This window comes from Haliotis cracherodii, unplaced genomic scaffold, assembly GCF_022045235.1.
Source record: "Haliotis cracherodii isolate W230 unplaced genomic scaffold, xgHalCrac1.p SCAF_1, whole genome shotgun sequence".
NCBI classification, from domain to species: domain Eukaryota; kingdom Metazoa; phylum Mollusca; class Gastropoda; order Lepetellida; family Haliotidae; genus Haliotis; species Haliotis cracherodii.
Window position 1 is genome coordinate 35,214,357 of NW_027266264.1, and position 18,955 is coordinate 35,233,311.

Sequence of the window (18,955 nt, forward strand, 5' to 3'; positions counted from 1 at the left end):
TGCCTGCGTGCGTGCGTGTACCTACGTACGTATATGTGTTTGTCTGTATGTATGTATGTATGTATGTATGTATGTATGTATGTATGTATGTATCTATGTACGTAATTCTTATAACTTGTATATAATTTCTAAGCACTGTACATTTATTCCGCAGTATCATTAGAAAACCCTGTTGTTATAAATAAAGTATGCAAATATTTTATGCCTTTAATCACAGATCAAAAATACTGTGATAGATACAATATTTAATGTTCATAATGCAAGATATGTTGCCACAAAATCCACGAAGTGTGGCCTTAGTGAGTAACAGCAGGCCCTGAGAGGACTGGCTGCCCGATTGTGTCAACTATCTATATCTGAGTCAGCCAATCTGAAATAGATCCCCCTGACCTCCTATCATGGACAATTTATTGTGATGATGAAAAGAACATGAGAGTTAATGTGTTGTGACACGAGCTTGACCGATAAATGTTTCACAAAATCTGGCTGTCCATTAGTTTGAACATTTATGTTCATGTCAACCCATAAAAAGTAGGAAATCCCCATCAAGAACAGAGCAGTCAACTTCACAGTTTCCATAGATACACAATGTAACATCATCATCAGTTACTTAAGGAAAAGCTGTTCTGGGATAAAATGTTGGTTTTTTGCCAACTTTATGACTATGACCCTCACTCATGATGAGCCCTACAGTTACAGTAGGCCATGCTCACCCATTTCACCATCACCTGGATCAGGAGTGTCGGTTCCATTTTAAATAAATAAATAAATAAATAAATAAATAAGTGTGAGTGAGTGAGTGAGTGAGTGAGTGAGTGGACAATGCCATGGATGACCCACAACTAGCCACTTTATACAGACAGATAATCCTATTGCCCTTTAGTCAGCTCTTTCATATACGTAAGTAAAGATATCTCCTGATCTTGATTTGTTAAACTGATATTTCACTGATGCTATTAAAACAGCCATGCACAAAATGCTGAGGTGAGCAGACTGCCACGCCAGCTGTGTATACATTCTCCAAACAACATTACTCAGCACTCATAACTTGTTTATACTCATGATTCCTTGTGGGCCATCCGCCTGGCTTCACTGTATGGAAGTCTGGGTTCAACCAGAAATAGTTTACTAATAATATTAGAAATGTTCCAGTACTTTCAGGTATTGCAGCACAGTGTCTGATTCTGTCCTAGTTCCAATTTAAACCAGACGAAAAATTCTAATTTTACCATTTTTGTCAGCCAAAACGTCAAGTGGCACGAGAATTATGGTCATTGAATACAATTTCAGATTAATCATGTTACTACCATAACAATTGACTAATAATATTGGAAATTACTGTTGACCAAAAGACAATATTTTTCCCCATCAAGTTAATTCAATACTTTTAACAATAGGTATTTTCAACTAAACACTGCATTTCATTTATTTTATTATTTTCCCTAAGTGCCCCATTTAACAAAAAAGTCATCGTAAAACAACTCGGCATTCACACGGCTAGTTGCATACAACTCGGGTCTCGCGAGATCTCTGACAAAAAGCTTGTGATTCACTACATTATCGCTGGAATCCTGGTTGCTGAGTCAATGTTCAGACGCTCAGTTTTGAAAAATCAACGCTGTGCGAGAATTGTGGTGGTGCGGTACTTGGCCAAACATCTGACTTTGCAATTTAACGGACTTGCATATCACTGAATTTTTAACACCAAGGTGGAAAATTAAAGACTGGTTAAAAAAGCAAAAAGTGTTAAAAGTTTCTGTTTTGCTAACAAAAAAGCCTCTAAAGTATGTAGCCATATTTACACATCGTACATAGATAAAGTAAAGTGCGACGAAATGTTTTATGGGAACTGTGAGTGAACAATATACGTATATCCAAACATGACAGATATATTAGTATAGTACGACTATGTATAACGTGACACATCGATACGAAAGTGTACTTGTTTTATGTGGCGAAAATAAATTTTCCACTATGACATCAAAATATGAGGGAGATGTCTTCATGTACAAAGACAAAAAGGGGCATAACTCTGCAATTCTTAACTGTAAGCCATTGTAACTCATCGTCTTGTCGTGGTGAGCATCTGCTTTGGCTCAGGACAATACATTCAAGTATATTTTTGTGATTTGGGATCTACAAAGTTCCCACACAGCTATCAATTGTAATAACCACATAGGCTCCTTTTCTGGGACATTCAATGATTGTCATCTAAAGTGTCCTGGGCCCTGTTCCACAAAGCGAACTTAGTGCTAAGTTGGTCATAACTCCCTCACTTTATCATAGGCTTACGATCAAAGTTGCACTAAGATCACTTCGTGGAACAGGGCCATGAAGACATATTGCAGATTTTGTGATAATAGAGAAGAATGACCTATAAAAATCCTGAATGTGCCCTGTGCTCTGTTGAAACCAGATACTTTTAGGTTATATCGCAATTTATAAGAAACGTTGAAATCGGTACCACAAAAAGAGTAACAGTTTATTAACACTAATATACATTCATATTATAGAAAATGTTGACTAAAAGAACATGATGTTCCACAGCTCCACAACCCCACATCCTAACCCCACCCACCAAGGCAAACCCAAACCCCAACAGACTGTGGCCCGCCCCCACCCACTGAATCTCAAATGGTCGGCCCCTATTTTGAAACGCGCATCACAGACAGATGCAGTCTTTAGCTGTCAATGTTCTGCCAGTTAAACGATAAAATCCAAATGTAAAACAAATCGTTGTTCACACATGAGTTATAAATTAATAAAAATATAACATGACGAATTTCCTTCAGGTATACATTTACTTTAATTTAAGAAATGAAGTGCCTGTTTTATTGAACCTATCAATAAAAATTTGCAACTATGAATATTTTACAATTCTTCAAAGGAAATATGTATATGCTGCAGGCTATTACATTCACAAAGCAACATTTAGGAAGAATAACACGATGAATATCAATTTCGATGTTCAAACAAACAGCTGATTATTAAGAGTTTCAAAAAATTTTTTACGGCATTTCAGATAATATTAGGAACAGTACTATATACATGTACCAATTTTGCAGCAGTGCATTATTTTACTGGGTGAAAAGATATTGAAGAGATATATTTAAATTATAATTCAAAATTGAAACAGTAAACTACTTCATGAACTAAATGCATTGAATATTAATTCCCCTGGCCTCAAAGAAAAAAACGAATATAGGGTTATTGGAGTCTTTTCGGAATGATGATTGGTGTTTGGACAAAAGCAGACACCCAATGGTTTTGTAATTGAACTTCTCGTGTAGCTATACGTTATTTGAATAAATAATCACCTTTTGAATGGGGAATTGGAAAAATGCGAAAAATGGCAATATTTTCGTTGTATAATATTTTCAGATGTCGTTTGTTGTACATATGCTTTGCCTAAAATAGTTGTTAATGGCATCACATATTAGATACTTTCCCACAGAATCTAAAACTGTGACGTGTATTTGTGTGTATGATACATTTCAAGTTTTAGAAACGTATTATGGACCTAATCTCATCCTGGTCTACACGACAGTGTACAGTCACATAGCCTGTCGGTTCTCATAACACTTTGAACAGTTTAACCTGGAGAATTAGACCGATGCAAATGTCAAAATATATATTTTTTTACAGTGTTACTCTACGTACCTACTTTTCATAGGTCCTTTATTGACTAGTGACCTTTACAATAGCGAAAAGCAAATGTTACCAACGTGAATCGGAGTGGACAATTTTGTTTACAAATTGACGTGTAACCAATTGTATACTACTAGTTGTGCCCATACGACTGTACCATCAAACTCTAATCAAGCTTACCATAGCAATTATATATCCAATTTCCAGCAAGTAGCGACATACAAGCATCTGGCATGTGATTAAATTTTGCTAATTTTCAGCGATATTTCGCATTTACACAGTGGAAAGTGTATTTGATTTTCATTACTTGTGACTTGAACATTGTAGTGATAAATGATTATTTTGATATATCCTCAGATATACTTATCGAACATAAATTATTCCACTGCGAATACATACAAATATTAGAATTTAGTATTAATAGAAAATAACATTAGTATTTATATTTCCGTTAAGAGGCATGTTTACCAACAACAGCTGTTCATTTCATTGGCATGCAGGAGACAACAATCTGCAGTTATCACATTTCTAGGTCTTCAACAATGTGTGTTTTGATTAAATTCAAAATATTTAAAGTGATGACCTGAAATAGCATCTATTTCCGTCTGTAGTGTGTAACATATCAAAGGAAATATTAAGGAATTTTGAATTAATTGAAGGTGATAGTTCATTAAACAATGAATATTGCCCCAGGTTCACACTTTTGTCAGAACAATTAAGTCATTTATTTCCCGCAGAAGGCGGCGAGTTTGCCATGTGCAGCAGCATGAAAATGTTTCTGAGTAACCAGAAGTTGAAAAGACTGTTGACATTCACGATGTTTATGAGTTACATTTGAATGATTAAGTCACAGTTTTCAATTTTTGTGGACAGATCTCGAAGCAAACATATTGTAGCATATTTTGGAAACTCTAAATCAAACTTGCCTGTTTGGCCACTAGAAATATTTCAAAATGTGTACAGGAAACTACGGTTATAATGAACTCAAAGGGACCACTAATTCTAGTTTGGGATAACCGTAGTTTGTTATAAGCATATATACAGCGTATATGCAACAAGTGGCCAGGACTAAAAACTAAGTTTGTCATATCGGTCAGTTCATTATAAGCATGTTCGTTATAAAGGTCGTTTACTGTAATTCACACATGCTGGCCATTCAGTGAACTGAGCACAGCATGCAGATGGGCTACAGCGCCCATGACAGTCTGAAGAAACATTGTGCAGGTTGGATGGAGAGAGGACCCGTCTTACTTATGATGATCTACATGTTTGGAAACAATTTTAAAAAATATATTAGCTATACAAAACCAGTCATCAAAATTTCTAAATTCCATCATGTTTCCATGAAAAGAGCAAAAGACAAAACTTTCAGAATGTTATAAAAGATACAAAACAATCATAGCGGTTAATGTAGCAAGTTTGCTGAAGCTAGGATACATAATATTGTAAACATGGATCGTACAAAAACTCTACCCAAAATTCATGTTTCACCATGATTCCATGGAAACGGCAAAAATAAAAAAATTCAGAATCTTTTAACTAGCAAAAGGCTCAAGTACTCATTGTGGTAAATGTGTGTAGCAAGTTTGTTGAAGCTAGGCTGCATGGTTAAAAAGTTATGGGCCGTACAAAATACCCACCCTAAAAGTTTAAGTTTCTTAATGTTTCCATGGAAACGGCAAAAATTAAAAAAATCAGAATCTTCAAACAAGCAAAAGGCACAAGTACTCATTGTGGTTAATGTGTGTAGAAAGTTTGGTGAAGCTAGGGTGTATAGTTAAAAAGATATGGGCCGTACAAAACACCCACCCTAAAAGTTTAAGTTTTTTAATGTTTCCATGGAAACGCCAAAAATTAAAAGTTCAGAATCTTCAAACTGGCAAAAGGCACAAGTACTCATTGTGGTAATTGTAGGATGGACGGACAGACGGAAGGACAGACAAACGGAACGCTATATACCCCAGATTTACTTCGTAAACAGGGGTATAATAAAATCAGTATCACTACGAATATTTAATCAACTGGCATAATGTCCAAAGGCTTTTTTCTTGTCCTTTTACTGGTCCAAAGATTGGATAATTATCGCACTCTGGGAAGGGTCGTCTAAAAATAGGACAAGTATTACAGGAGGGTAATTATTTTCATCAATTATTAGTGCATCAAAAACCTGAGTCACACATACCCCTGTAATAAATGACCGGTCCCTAATAGCAGTTTTAGCAAGGATTTAAAACTAATTCCTTTGGCAGGCAGGTAGAATTCATAAGTTTGAAACAAATTTGGAATTCTTTTTAAAAGTTATTATTTTCTAAAACTTAAAGGTACTCAAACATTGCATTCAGTGCAATTATGTCAAAGTAATTATCAAATATTTCTGGTCATATATTCAGCAAGATCAGTGAAATTCAAGTCACCATCACATAAGAAAAACCTGACTTGTGACACTTTGAATTAAATTTTGGGTTTTTCTTACGGACATTGGATGTGACAGAGGGCCTCTAAGAATGCCTCGAAAATGCCGGGATAGTGAGGACTTACAAAAAAACATGCTTCAAAATTTCATTTTAATTAACACTTTCACCAATATTTTGACCACCAACTAGTTGTTTGGCAAATTACACTGTAAATCTTTAAAACTAAGAAGTAGAAAAAAAGGGCCTAATATGATGGCTGTATAACTGTTTTCTTTTTTGGCCTGTGGGACAACCCCTCAGTGGGTACTTACTCTTGGATTGTATTACATGTACCAGTACTCGGTTCAAGGTCATAGCTAGGGAGGTCTTCAAATCTTTTTTCATGGTCACTGACCCTGTATAGCAATCGTTATCCAACTTCAGAATGTAGGTCAAGGCTTTTGGGGGAACAAACACCAAATGTAGACACATTGTTAGTTAACAGAAGTATACCAGGTCAAACCCCAAAGAATAACTTCACAGTTTCCAGTCAAGTCTCAGAAATAATGTTGTGAACCAGTTGTGACTGCATTGCCTGATTCCTGTGATAGACTAGTATAACTTTGTTCCCATAAATAGTCTGGAAAGTATATCTGTGTATCTTGAAGAAGAAGAAGAAGTTTTTTCAGCATCAAAGGCCGCATGGCCAAGAGTACAATACATGAGATAATCCTTTGCTTATGGACAGTTGGATTATACAGGCAGGTTTCTTTTCAAATATATGGCAATATTTTTAATAAGCTTAACATTTCTTGTTGCTACTAGTTGATTAAATTTTGCTTGTGATAGATACTGGTAATGACAAGCTGGTATCATGACATAACACTGTAACTTCCATGGTTATAAAATAACATATTCACTTCATTTCATTTGTTTGTTATAATGTCGCACCCTGCAATATTCCAGCTATATGACTGAGGTCTGTTAAGAATCAAGTCTGGACCAGACAAGATGTGATTGATATCATGAGCATCGATCCAGGCATGTGGGATACAATGACATGTATCAACGTAAGCTAGCCTGACCACCTGATCCTGTTAGTGTCCTCTTATGACAACCATGGGTTGCTGAAGAGCAATTCTAACCCAGATCTTCATGGGACTATTCACTTCAACTGAGAATGCTAACTACAGCAGTTCCTTAAGGAGGACATATTTACATGTAATATATCCATTAAGAGTCATATCCCTGTTATGTTACAGGGCCTGCTACATATGTAAAGCCTACACCAATGATGAGAATTAATCCTCCCGGAAACAAGATCCAGTACCAGTTTTAGAAAACAAGATGGCGTTCCTGTACCGCTGCAGCTTTATTTCATTAATTCAGATCTAGTACCCTCATACATAGAATGCTCATTTTGATATGTTTCATTAAATACAGATTACAAATCTTTAGGAATGTAATTAAGGAATAATTTGTAACCAATTGGAGATTGCTTTCCGTCCAGTCAATCTGCAGCCCCAGGTAGTGACAAACAGAAAGGCAGATGATAAACAATGAATGATTAAGAGCAGAGACCATATAATAGAGGGACGGCCCTCTAGCCTATGCGCGAAACCATCAGTGCTACAGCTTGTACAGCGCAGCCTGTCCGGAAGCGAGCAGAAACGCGTTCACTGCAGTCATCGTTGTCGCCTTTTTTTCCCATGCAAAAGATATATTTTACAATACAAAATTACACTCATGTATTTCTTAACATTGTTAACATTACAACTGAGATTTGTTGGTGCCCTAAAGCATGTCGTTGTCACTGTATTTGATGACTGTGATCACGCTTCGTCTTTGTCCGAGAGAACAAAATGGCGCACATGTAAAATCAGCAAAAGTGCAGATTTTGATTTTCAATAACGGCCTCTAATTCGCGATGAAAGTCCTTGGTTACCGAGGTGTATAAAAAGGAAATATGTTAAAAATTGGCTTAGTGCCATTTACAAATTTAGGGCGGATGCGATATTTCAGATTTTGACTCCAGAAATTAGACTAAATCTGACTTTTCCCGAAATAATTACACCACAACTCTTAATTTTCGCATGCTTTCAGACGAATGTGTTCCTATCATCGGTCCTGAAATAAATAGTTTTACATTCATCACGATTTCCCCTTTGGCTTGGTACCAAAGTTATTTAGGTACGATCGGTAGTTTTTTTTGTATGATTTTTGGCGCAAGGCCATATTTTACGTCACATATTTTAAATTAAGTTACCATATAGCAGACGAAATAACATGCATTTTGTCTGTGATTATCATTCGCATATATCTTTTGAAACATTATACAAAGTGACTTATATTGTATTATATTAGAATTGTTTTTGTAAGACGCGTATTTTTTTTACCATTGCTTTCGCCATTTTTTCGTAAGTTTAACTTTGTTTCAGTTAGGCTTCTATCACATATCGCGCATATACTACATACTACAATACTACATATTTGTTATCTTCTGAAGATTTTGTCTGTATTAATCATGACTACATTTAATCAGTTATTTATTTTATGCCGTGTAAATATTGATTATGAGCAAAATTATCTTGGCCTAAACCCAATCATAATAATGTAAATATGATGAAGGTACTTACTTTGTGTATTTACCCAACAATGAAAACATCATACAAAAATAAAAATCTGTTACATGAAATATTTGTATTATAAAATTATTATTTGCTTTGTGAATGCCAAGAAAAAAAGAAGGATTATATCGGCAGTCGTCGGGAGAGAAGTTCCAGACAACAAGGTCGAAGGTGTCAAACTTATCTCGCTCCAGCAAACCCTATTATCACTGCTAGACCCAAACTGGCATTAACCAATAACATTTGATTCTTTCGAAGCCCATTGTCAGACACATTCATATAACAACGCTCGTAGTTTAATGTGTATTTTTAATTCATTGGAACTATTAGCATTATAAAATAGTAGCGAATTTACATGAAATAAAAACATTAATATGGCGTCATTTTTTTCTGGCTAATAGTAAAGCATTTACACCAGTCGGTGATCATGCATTTTTGCAAGTAAATCTAGTCTGAACTTATTATAAGATATGAAGTTAATCTGGAGATATATTTTGTGAACATCGGGAATATGGTGATATGTTACAAGTGTCTTCCCTGATTCTGAATGAGTTTTATTTACACTTCCTGAGTTCCTGTGCAATTTACAGGATCGTAGTTTTCTGTGGCGTTCGTAGTAAATTTGGTATATTTGTTTATTTATAATAGTGAACAATTGCAGCATAAAATGAGATATGTAAATTGAAATAAATGTCCCGGAAGACACACGTGTTCAGCAAATAATTTGCAGCCAACTGGCATGTGCTAATGAGAGATATCATACAAAAATCTGTGTAATCCGCTAAGAGACGTCCTTTTATTGGATTGTCGCTGGTCGTAGTCGGAGAAATCTCGGATAAGGGAATTAACTCTTACCCAGGATATTATGTAATATTGTTTACGTGGTTACCAGAATTGTCAGTTGTGAATGTCTGCGCATCTATTGCGAATCTGCAGCGGTACAGGGAGGTTAACAGCAGGGTGTCGGGGTGTATCAGTTACATGCCAGACCGTAGCGCTGATGGTTAGTGATAAACTGTTGGTGAGGGCCGTCCCTCTATTATATGGTCTCTGTTAAGAGGAAGTAGCTACAGCTGGTGGGGCTGGGACGAGTCCTATTACCTGACCCTACCCGCGTACCCACTTCAGGTCTCAAGAGTTTGGTACAAAATGTCTGATTGGAAATAGTTTGAGTGTAGCCCTGGTAAAATGTATTTAAATATATGTATAAAATGATCTGGTCATGCATACACTGAAGTTGACTGAAGCATTATTTTTATTCAAACATATAAAGGTCAGAAGCAATGGTGCTTAATCAGAAAGCAATGCAAACATTAGTGATTTGTACTGCAACCATAGAGTTCTAGATATTTTTAATCATTAAACAATATATCACATGAATAACCACGGGTCTGGGTAGTCCTGTGGGTACCCGGGTCCTACTCAGTACCCACCTGATCCGGGTCCTACTCAGTACCCACCTGACCCGAGTCCCCGAGCTACCTGTCCCAGCCCTAACAGCTGGACAAGGCAACTGTTTAACCACTAGGCTACCCATATTTACAGATAGACCTGTTAAAAACAGAGAAGTAGCTTGTCTGTGCTGTCTGTAAAGTACTCTGGTCTTGACCAAGAACACCGGTGGTTGACATAGTGAGCAGTGATCAAAGCAGTGGACACAAACAATTAGGTTCTATCTTAACTTTGTTCTTCCCAGGTGATGTCCATACCTAGGTGCCATTGTTGCCACATAATCCCAGGACAAGCATAAGACCCTGCGAATATTTTCTGCCCTAGACACAATTTGGGCCTTGTAGTTGTACTTATCATCTCATAAGGGTCGGTGTTATATCTGTTGAACTGTAAGCATCAGTACAGTTATCCTATTTGTATATAAAGTGTTAACATGAATTCATGAAGCGATTCGAGCCTCGCCGCATCATACCATATAAGATGGTACTAGTTGTTACCATGCCTGGCGCTTGACATCAAGGGGCTAAAACAAGGGCTGGTCAGCTCGGAGTCAGTTTACGGTGTCTGGGTGGGGTAGTCATGTTAAACTGTGGCATGGTAACTCAGTGGGCTAGCACTACACACAGACACAGACATAGCATGCACATTGCTATAGAAGTGCAATAATATTGAACATTACGTTAAACCCCATTTTAGCTGATGAAGCGATTGCTCCATTGACCTGTATTAATGAGACATGAGAAATGTACTGACCGTCTTGAACCTTGTGATGGACAGCTTGTCCGGCGTCTCACACAGGTAGTCAAAGAGGGAATCCTCCATGTGGACATGGTCAATCTTAGCTTCACTGGAAAAAACAGAAATTCTGATACAGTCCGATGCAGAAAACAGGGACAGCTTGTTTTTTAGAAGCACCAGGAAAAATATCTGTTGGACATGTCTGGGGAGGCAGTTGAACAGCCAAAGTGGGTTGGTTTGAAATAAATGCACCCTAAAATAATAATTACGCTTATTTGGAACAAAAAGTTAGCGGGGCATCTTACTATCATGACAAACTTTTATTTATTTAATGCTTGATTCAGGACTATTCCACCTGACTGATAATAGTCATGTCAGGACCTGCTGGACAGGACAAACCAGTGGCTGATGTCATGAGCACTACCCCATGCTGCTAGGTATGATGACATGCAATGAACCAGGTCACCAAGTGTGACCACTGGATCTACTGTCCCCTCTTACCACAAGCATAGGCTGCTGGTGTAACCCAGAGTACCTACAGACATAGAAATAAGTACATGGGTCTACCATCAAACAATTTCCGATATATGCTCACCACCAAAACAAACACAAAACATAGAAATGTGGAGATGTATGTGAGTTAAGAAGAGATGTTTCCAATGTGAACTTACGTTTCTTTTTGTAGTGAGAATATGTATATTCAGTAAATCCTCTCTGACAGTGACACTCTCACAACATATATGTCATCATGGAGTTATCAAACAATAGTTGGTTTCTAACCAATGGTATTGTAAAAAACAAGCAACTCTGCTCCCAATACTCTCCTCTAACAAACAAAAATGTTTTACAAAATAACATGAAAACTGCTTTATACACCTTACATTCAAGAACGTGTTTGTTTATCTCACTGTGCACAACAGTAAGACACCTTTCATTTAATGAAAAAACAACAACAAAAAACTTTGGGTGGGAATACTAGTAATAGTAAATTCACTGGGTATTACCCAGGTGGTAAAAATATTACAATTGTCCCAGGTGGCAACTGTTCGAGAGGCAATTGCGCGGGAGGTAATTGACCTAGCCCTATAGTTATACTATCATCAGTTTAAGTAAGGATTGGCTTACTGAAAAAACAACATGTCCCATCGCTATATGAATAAAGCATATGAAAATTATCCCCACTGATTTTTACCATAAGGCCCAGTAAAGACCCATCTAATAATAATTTTTGAGCTTCTACTATTCACTGTACATCCGCTCGATTAACAGTCAAATAGTGCTTGAATGATAATTCACCCATCTAGTTTTAATCAGAATCCCTTTCTAATCAATAACAAACACACAGAAATGATCTTTTTATTTGTTTGCACATGTCAGCTAGTTCATCTGACACATCAGCTCATTTTGCTTTTTGGAGCATCACAAGGTTGGTTGGTTGGTTTGTTGTTTAACGCCGCAATCAGCAATGTTCCAGATATATGACAGCGGTCTGTAAATAATCAAATCTGGACCAGACAATCCAGTGATTGATATCATGAGCATCGATCACGCAATTGGGGTCGGACCATCACAAGGACAGCCCCACTTATACTGAGGCATGTTGACAGCAGTGGTTAAGATTCGGGTAGAAGACAGCCAGGTGTAGCGGCCAAATGTCCGTGTCCACCTGCAAACAAAATAAAATATGTGTTTAATATCAGGAAGTCCAATACATATATCTTTGCACTCAAAAGATTAAGTATGTGAGAGATGGAATGTCCACTGTTTAAATACCCTTCATGTAGTCAGCTATATATGTAACACTGGCAAATATATATAACTTTATAAACCCAATACCACTTAATTTCATGTTAGAAAAAACTATTTTTTAATTGGTTTATGGATTCTGCAGATCTTGAAATAATGAAAAAAGGAAAAACAATATTGAAAGGCACTATTTCGCTTCATCCCTCTTGAAGCCAAGTGGTATGTTGGCCACAAAGATACTGTCACAGACAATAGGCTACACTGCAATCCTGTTGGGAAAAGCTTAATTAACACTGCTAAAGTGGCCTAATTTTCACAAAATCTTAAATGTATTTTAATCTCGCACCAAGATTTTTGCCAAACGAAACCAAAAACCTAGAAGTAAAGAATCAGTGTGGTCTTAACATTAACAAATCATAAACCCTAAGTACTTAATAAAAAGACAATATTGACGGGATGAGTCAGGGGAAAAGGTTGAAAATGTAGATTAATTATTCACAGTGCAATGAACAGATGAGAGACATCCAGAGATTACAGAATTCCACCTTATTGAAATTATCATATTTAACACTTGGCAAATGCACAAATTGTGCACAAACTTTAAATTAACAATAGTACAATATCAAAACATTAAATATATTGCTATATTTAAAATAAACATGTTAAAAAGACATCAAAACTTAATTCAACGTACTTCTGTTATTTCTCAGGAATATTTTCTTCAATCTTCAGGTCAGCTTGATGTTAAGGACTTGAAACCCTCCATAGAAAAAACAACCTCGATCCACCCTGGTGTAACCAAAACCTGTCCAGCAGCACAAAAACTTCTCTACTTATATAGCTGGGTTGTGTCCCTGATGGACAGGGGGAAGAGGGGTGGGTGGGGGAAGAGGGGTGGGTGGGGGAGGAGAGATAGACCGATGACACATTCTGGGGGTCGGGTATCAGTAACGGGTACTGCAGGAGGAGTTGGGTCCGCCCCCTAGATAATTACTTCTTCATGCTACAATGGAAAACAATTTGTTTTAATGGCTACAATTATTGCAGTTATGTGTTACCGCAGATCTTGAATTCAGCTCCTTGAATTAGGAAAAAGACCATCCAATAAACTGAGAAGTTTGCCTCTGCATCAACACAGATGCTGAGTGATCAGAAGTAGAAGTTTTGTTGGTCATGTTTTGTCCTATTTTATGCATAGCTATCTTGTCCATACACTCATTCTTTAAACATATTTATTTGTTTTATTAGTATGTTTCATTAAAGCTTAACAACTCTTTCACATTCCACTGACAGCACATTTTAGTGTGCACACAGAATTCCCCACGCTCCAGGCAAGGATATACTGTTTCCTGAGTATAGGGAATGTGTCAACACTGCAATAGAGCTAAGGTGAAATGGGATTTATCATTGCATTCAAGATAATTTATTATATATATATGATAGTGCTAGCTTTCTTCTCACTTTAATGTATGTGTGTTTGATGTTTAACACCACACTCAGCAATATTCCAGCTATATAACAGTGGCTAGTCAACAATCAAGTTTGGATCACACAATCCATGCAGTGATTGATATTGTGAGCAACGATCCAAACCATCAGGGTCCGATGACACCAAGCCTGGCCACCCGATCCATTAGGCCGCCTCTTACAACCAGCAACAGTTGCTTGGGTCCAATGCTGACACAGGGTTTCACATGAAAGGCTCTGAGATAGTCTTGCTTTCCTCCCACCAGTCTGTGTACAAACACAAGGCCATGTAATGTTGAGAAAGACTGTGTATGATGAAGGGGTAGGTGCCATTAAATCACATCCTATGTTAGGGCAACAAGAAATAGATAACAAGATTCTTGAACTATGGGAGATATGCAGAATTATATTTTTGTAAACACTGTAAACTATGGTTATAACGAACTCGAAGGGGCCACTAAATTTAGTTTTTTATAACCGTAGTTCATTATAAGCATATATACAGCATAACTATAGCAAAAAGTCGGGCCCAAAAAATCAGTTCGTTATATCCATCAGTTCGTTATAAGCGTGTTCGTTATAATCGTACTTTACTGTACTAGTTTATTTTTTTTCTTGACATTTACCATTCCATTGTGGCACATCCTGAAGGTTGAAAGAAGAATCTTAAGTACTGGGGCACCTTTTGAACTTTGCAAAAGGAAACCCACACAGAACTAGGCCTTGGACGAGTCAAAATTAAATACATGGGTACACGACCCCCTATTACCTGACCCTACCTGAGTACCTGCTGTAGGTCTCAAGAGTTGGGTACAAAATGTCAGATTGGGAACTGTCTGGACGGAGCACTGGCAAAAACTACTTAGATACACGCATAAAACGACCTGATCATGTATACATTGAAGTTGAGTGAAGCTTTAAAAATTATCATTACTCAAACATGTAACAGTCGGAAGGGTAGTGTGCATTGGAGAAAGAAATGCGAACATTCAGCGAGTTAGCGTAGTGTAACCATGGAGCTTGACTGTTAGGGTTATTAAACAATACATCACTTGACAAACCATTTGATCCGGGTAGTCCTATGGGTACCTACGCGGAACACAAATGTACCTTAGACAGTACACCCGCCCCAGCCCTAATACACATAAACACATTTAACAAACATTCTTTGTAACAGGCATACAGATACTCCTAGATTGTGACGTCTGTAATGGCCTGTTTTGACTAGGCCCGTTTTGATCTACAGACGTCTCACAAACTGTTGTGATGGTGATTGAATACGGATCTGTTATCAAATGTTCTAGAGGCGTATAAATATACTTACTGTTCAAGGTAGCCGTCATTCTGTCCACCTTTGAATTTTTGTAACTGTGTTGAATGCCATTCTTTCTTACTTTCACTTAAAGCTGCCACACTCAGTCCATAACACTTTGAAGGAGCACAGGAGGTTACAATATTCCTTGTTAGCTTCGCACCAACTTTTGCAATACTGGCAATTGTACTGTTTGGTTTCATGCACAACATACACCCCAAAGGCTTCATAACTCTACCTCAAATATTAAAACATAAATCGATATGTACAGTGGAATTACTCATACAATTAAATATTAATCATGTGAAATTCAATCTACTGTGAAATATGAAACGACAATATATGTAAATACTGACTAGGCGTGCTGTTTTGTGAATATATGCACACCAATATGACGATTTGTGGTTATAATAACATCGTTTGCACTCTCTAGATAAACCCGTCAACTAACAGTATAACGTTACTGTTAAAGATAAGCGCCCTGTCTGTTACGATAGAAATTGTAACATGGTAAAATTAGGGTTAGCATAATGACTGGGGGTTTAGTTACTCGTAATAACGAGGGAGCACCTAACGGATTACTGTAAGCTCGTCATAATCACAGCGATAACACAATCAGGTAATCAAAAGGGTGTGAGGTAAGGGGCCTGTGTGGGAGGTGAACTAAAAAATTTGCTATCGCAGGTTTGACATTAGCGAGGTCAAATTCATTACACACGTGTGAATGGAGGATTTGGTACAAATGTCATCAGTCTATTGATTGGTTCTTCGGAAAATGTTTTTTTTCTCACGAAAGTAAAGTCAGGATTTGGTATTGGTTGGCAAATTCCGACTCGACCACTGTCTCGACTGGTGCCAACGACGTCACACGCCACATGTCCGTTGCTATCGATTGTTGATCTTCCGGTTAATCACGTCATCAATCACGTGATCTTCCTCAACCATGATTGGTCCGACGACAAAGCCCGCAAGCGATGCAGTTTTTTTTCCTCCAGTTTCAGCGAAAGGACCAGGGCATTTGGAGAAATCCTCCTATTACCATATATAGAGATAATTTTACGAGTAAGTGCATCATACCGATTTTACGAAATGAGCTTGAAAATTCTCGTATTTACAAGCGGCAGCAAGGGTGATATATATAGAATACTAAACAAGCTCCCGTGTAATACCAATTTTATGAAACGAGTGAATAGTTGTGGTATCTGACGAGCGAAAGCACAAAGATCTCAGTGATCTATCATCTCCGGTTTACCCCCACTGTGCCCACTTTTGAATTTGGATCTTATAACAACAAAGGATTAAGGGATTAGGCCGTATCACCATCAGGGTTGCAGTGCCCACTATGCCACAGTGCATGAATAGACCCATGAATATACTAGTATCTTGAAATAAGCATTTAAGGCTAATTTCTTATTTGTTTTATTTCACAATTATTTGTGTTTGTAAGAGACGAATAGATGGGATATTTTCTATACGAACATATTATCCTATACACGCTATCACCGAGTTCCTGTGTCCAGACAGTGGAGAATAAATTTAAAAAGTTGTCCAACTCAAGTCTAGAATAGTTTGGCAAGTATAGGTTGCCGCATGTCTAGGCTGAACATCGAAGACGGTTGTTACTGACCTAATATGAGACCCTATACCGTCAGTAACAGCCATTTTGGATTTTCCAACACCAACCTCACATATTTCACATGGAAATTCTGGTACAGAAATTCGTTTTTCGACACTGTTTTGTGTTTTAATATCATTAATTTTGATGTGTAAGGAAATTAATGTTTTTTATCACCTACATGACTTTAATAAACATTATATAAAGTTAAAATTATCGACAAGGTTTGGCCTCTGAGGTTTGAAGAATAGTCTCCCTTTGACCCTCAACGTCTTAGGTTGAAAGTGTTTAGTTTTGAGTTTTAAGTTTTGACATGACGTGCAAGAAACATACCAAATAGTGTAAACTTTTCGGCATAATAAATTCGTTGTCTTTAGTTGCCGTATACGGTGTCATATTAGGTTAGCCGAAAAATATTTTCGGCTAACCTAATATGACGCCGTATACGGCAACTAAAGACTTAATAAACACGGTATCCACTCTTTTGCCCCTCAGTTTATCTGAACGATTTTTGTTCTGTTTATGCTTCTGTCGAAAGTTGTCAAATTATCAATAAAACCGATGCATTTTTGTGAGCATACGTGCACGTGCGGAACCGAAGGGTACCAAGGAGGTGATTCTCTTGCCACAGTGGTCCTTCCTCCAGTACCGAGTGATGCATCGGAAATACTGTTCAAACCGTTCAAACAACTAATTCACGTGTGACTTGTCGAATAGTTATAACCTCGTAAGTCAGTTGGATTTTGCTCTGCGTTAGTGAGTGAGTGTGTTTGGGTTAATGTCGTATATCACGGCGTGTCAGCTTTGTTTTGGGAGGAAAACTAATATGTTGGAGGTTGATCATGTTTTCCCCAACAATTATTTATGGGTATCCTGCTGACGATAAAAATGCATAAGCTGGATCAAAGTATTCTAGAATTGTGGCGCCTTTGACAACTGGGCCACACGTGCACACATATCATATATACGAATCTCTCTCTATATAAATATATTTTTGTTCTCGTAGGTGTGTAGGAACCGTTCCAAGGAAAATCGCTTTTTAAACACATTTTCGGAACAACGCTTTAAGCAATAGATGTTATATAGTCAGGTCGTTATAACCGTAGTTCCTTATAAGAATATATACAGCATAACTACAGCAAATAGTCGGTACCAAAAGCAAGTTCGTTATATCCGTAAGTTCGTTATAAGCGTGTTCATTATAACCGTAGTTTACTGTATAGTCATCGCAAGGAAGGGTTTCTGGATAGGCCAGACCTGGGTAACAGTCTTTCATTGTATGTGACGGAACTAAACACTGATATATCTCTTTATATTGGCATTCTTGGAAATCGTGAAATAACTTATCAGGGGGTGTATTTTTCCGGTAGGTACAACTTCAAGTTCTGTGAAAAAGTAATTATTTCTTGTGACACGATCCCTGTCCGTAATCTGATAGTAACTATTTAGTGGTTTTTTTTTGTCCATCTTTCTGCTCCGAAAATCAGGATATGTGATAAATGTCGCATCTTAGTGTCAGATAGGTTGTGTATGTTCGACATGAGCCATCAGCGATCCGACCCAGCTCGGCCCGCACTACATTGTGGTATACAGGTGGAGTGATTCAAGGGCACGTGGTGTATGGAAAACTCCTTGTACAAAAGCGCAAACATGGTCATAAGTTATTAACTCACGAATATTACACAACACTTTTGTAGACTGGAATGTTTATGTAAACATTGTTGTGAATTTCATATCACAATTTATGAAATAGAAATTTATGTGATATGTTAGGGGTATTGGGTGTGCGTGCGTGCGCCCTGCTGAAATTAAAACTGACGGGCAAAAGAAAGTATACATCCATGTTTGATGGTGGCTAAAAATGAGATAAATGAGACAAATGGCTATTCGATGGAGATGTATTTGATACGGATATCATAGGCGATATACATGCATCATATCAATGAGTATCTCACGT

General features: G+C 37.3%; 1 protein-coding gene across 1 annotated transcript in view; it reads right to left on the reverse strand.

Moving 5' to 3' along the window:
* Positions 1 to 18,955, reverse strand: part of LOC139476946 (glutaminase kidney isoform, mitochondrial-like) — a 51,998-nt gene that overhangs the window by 25,633 nt on the left and 7,410 nt on the right. Inside the window, exon 2 of the mRNA XM_071259507.1 lies at positions 10,874 to 10,967. Within this exon, the coding sequence (XP_071115608.1) occupies positions 10,874 to 10,967 (94 nt within the window). The remainder of the gene's footprint in view (positions 1 to 10,873; positions 10,968 to 18,955) is intronic.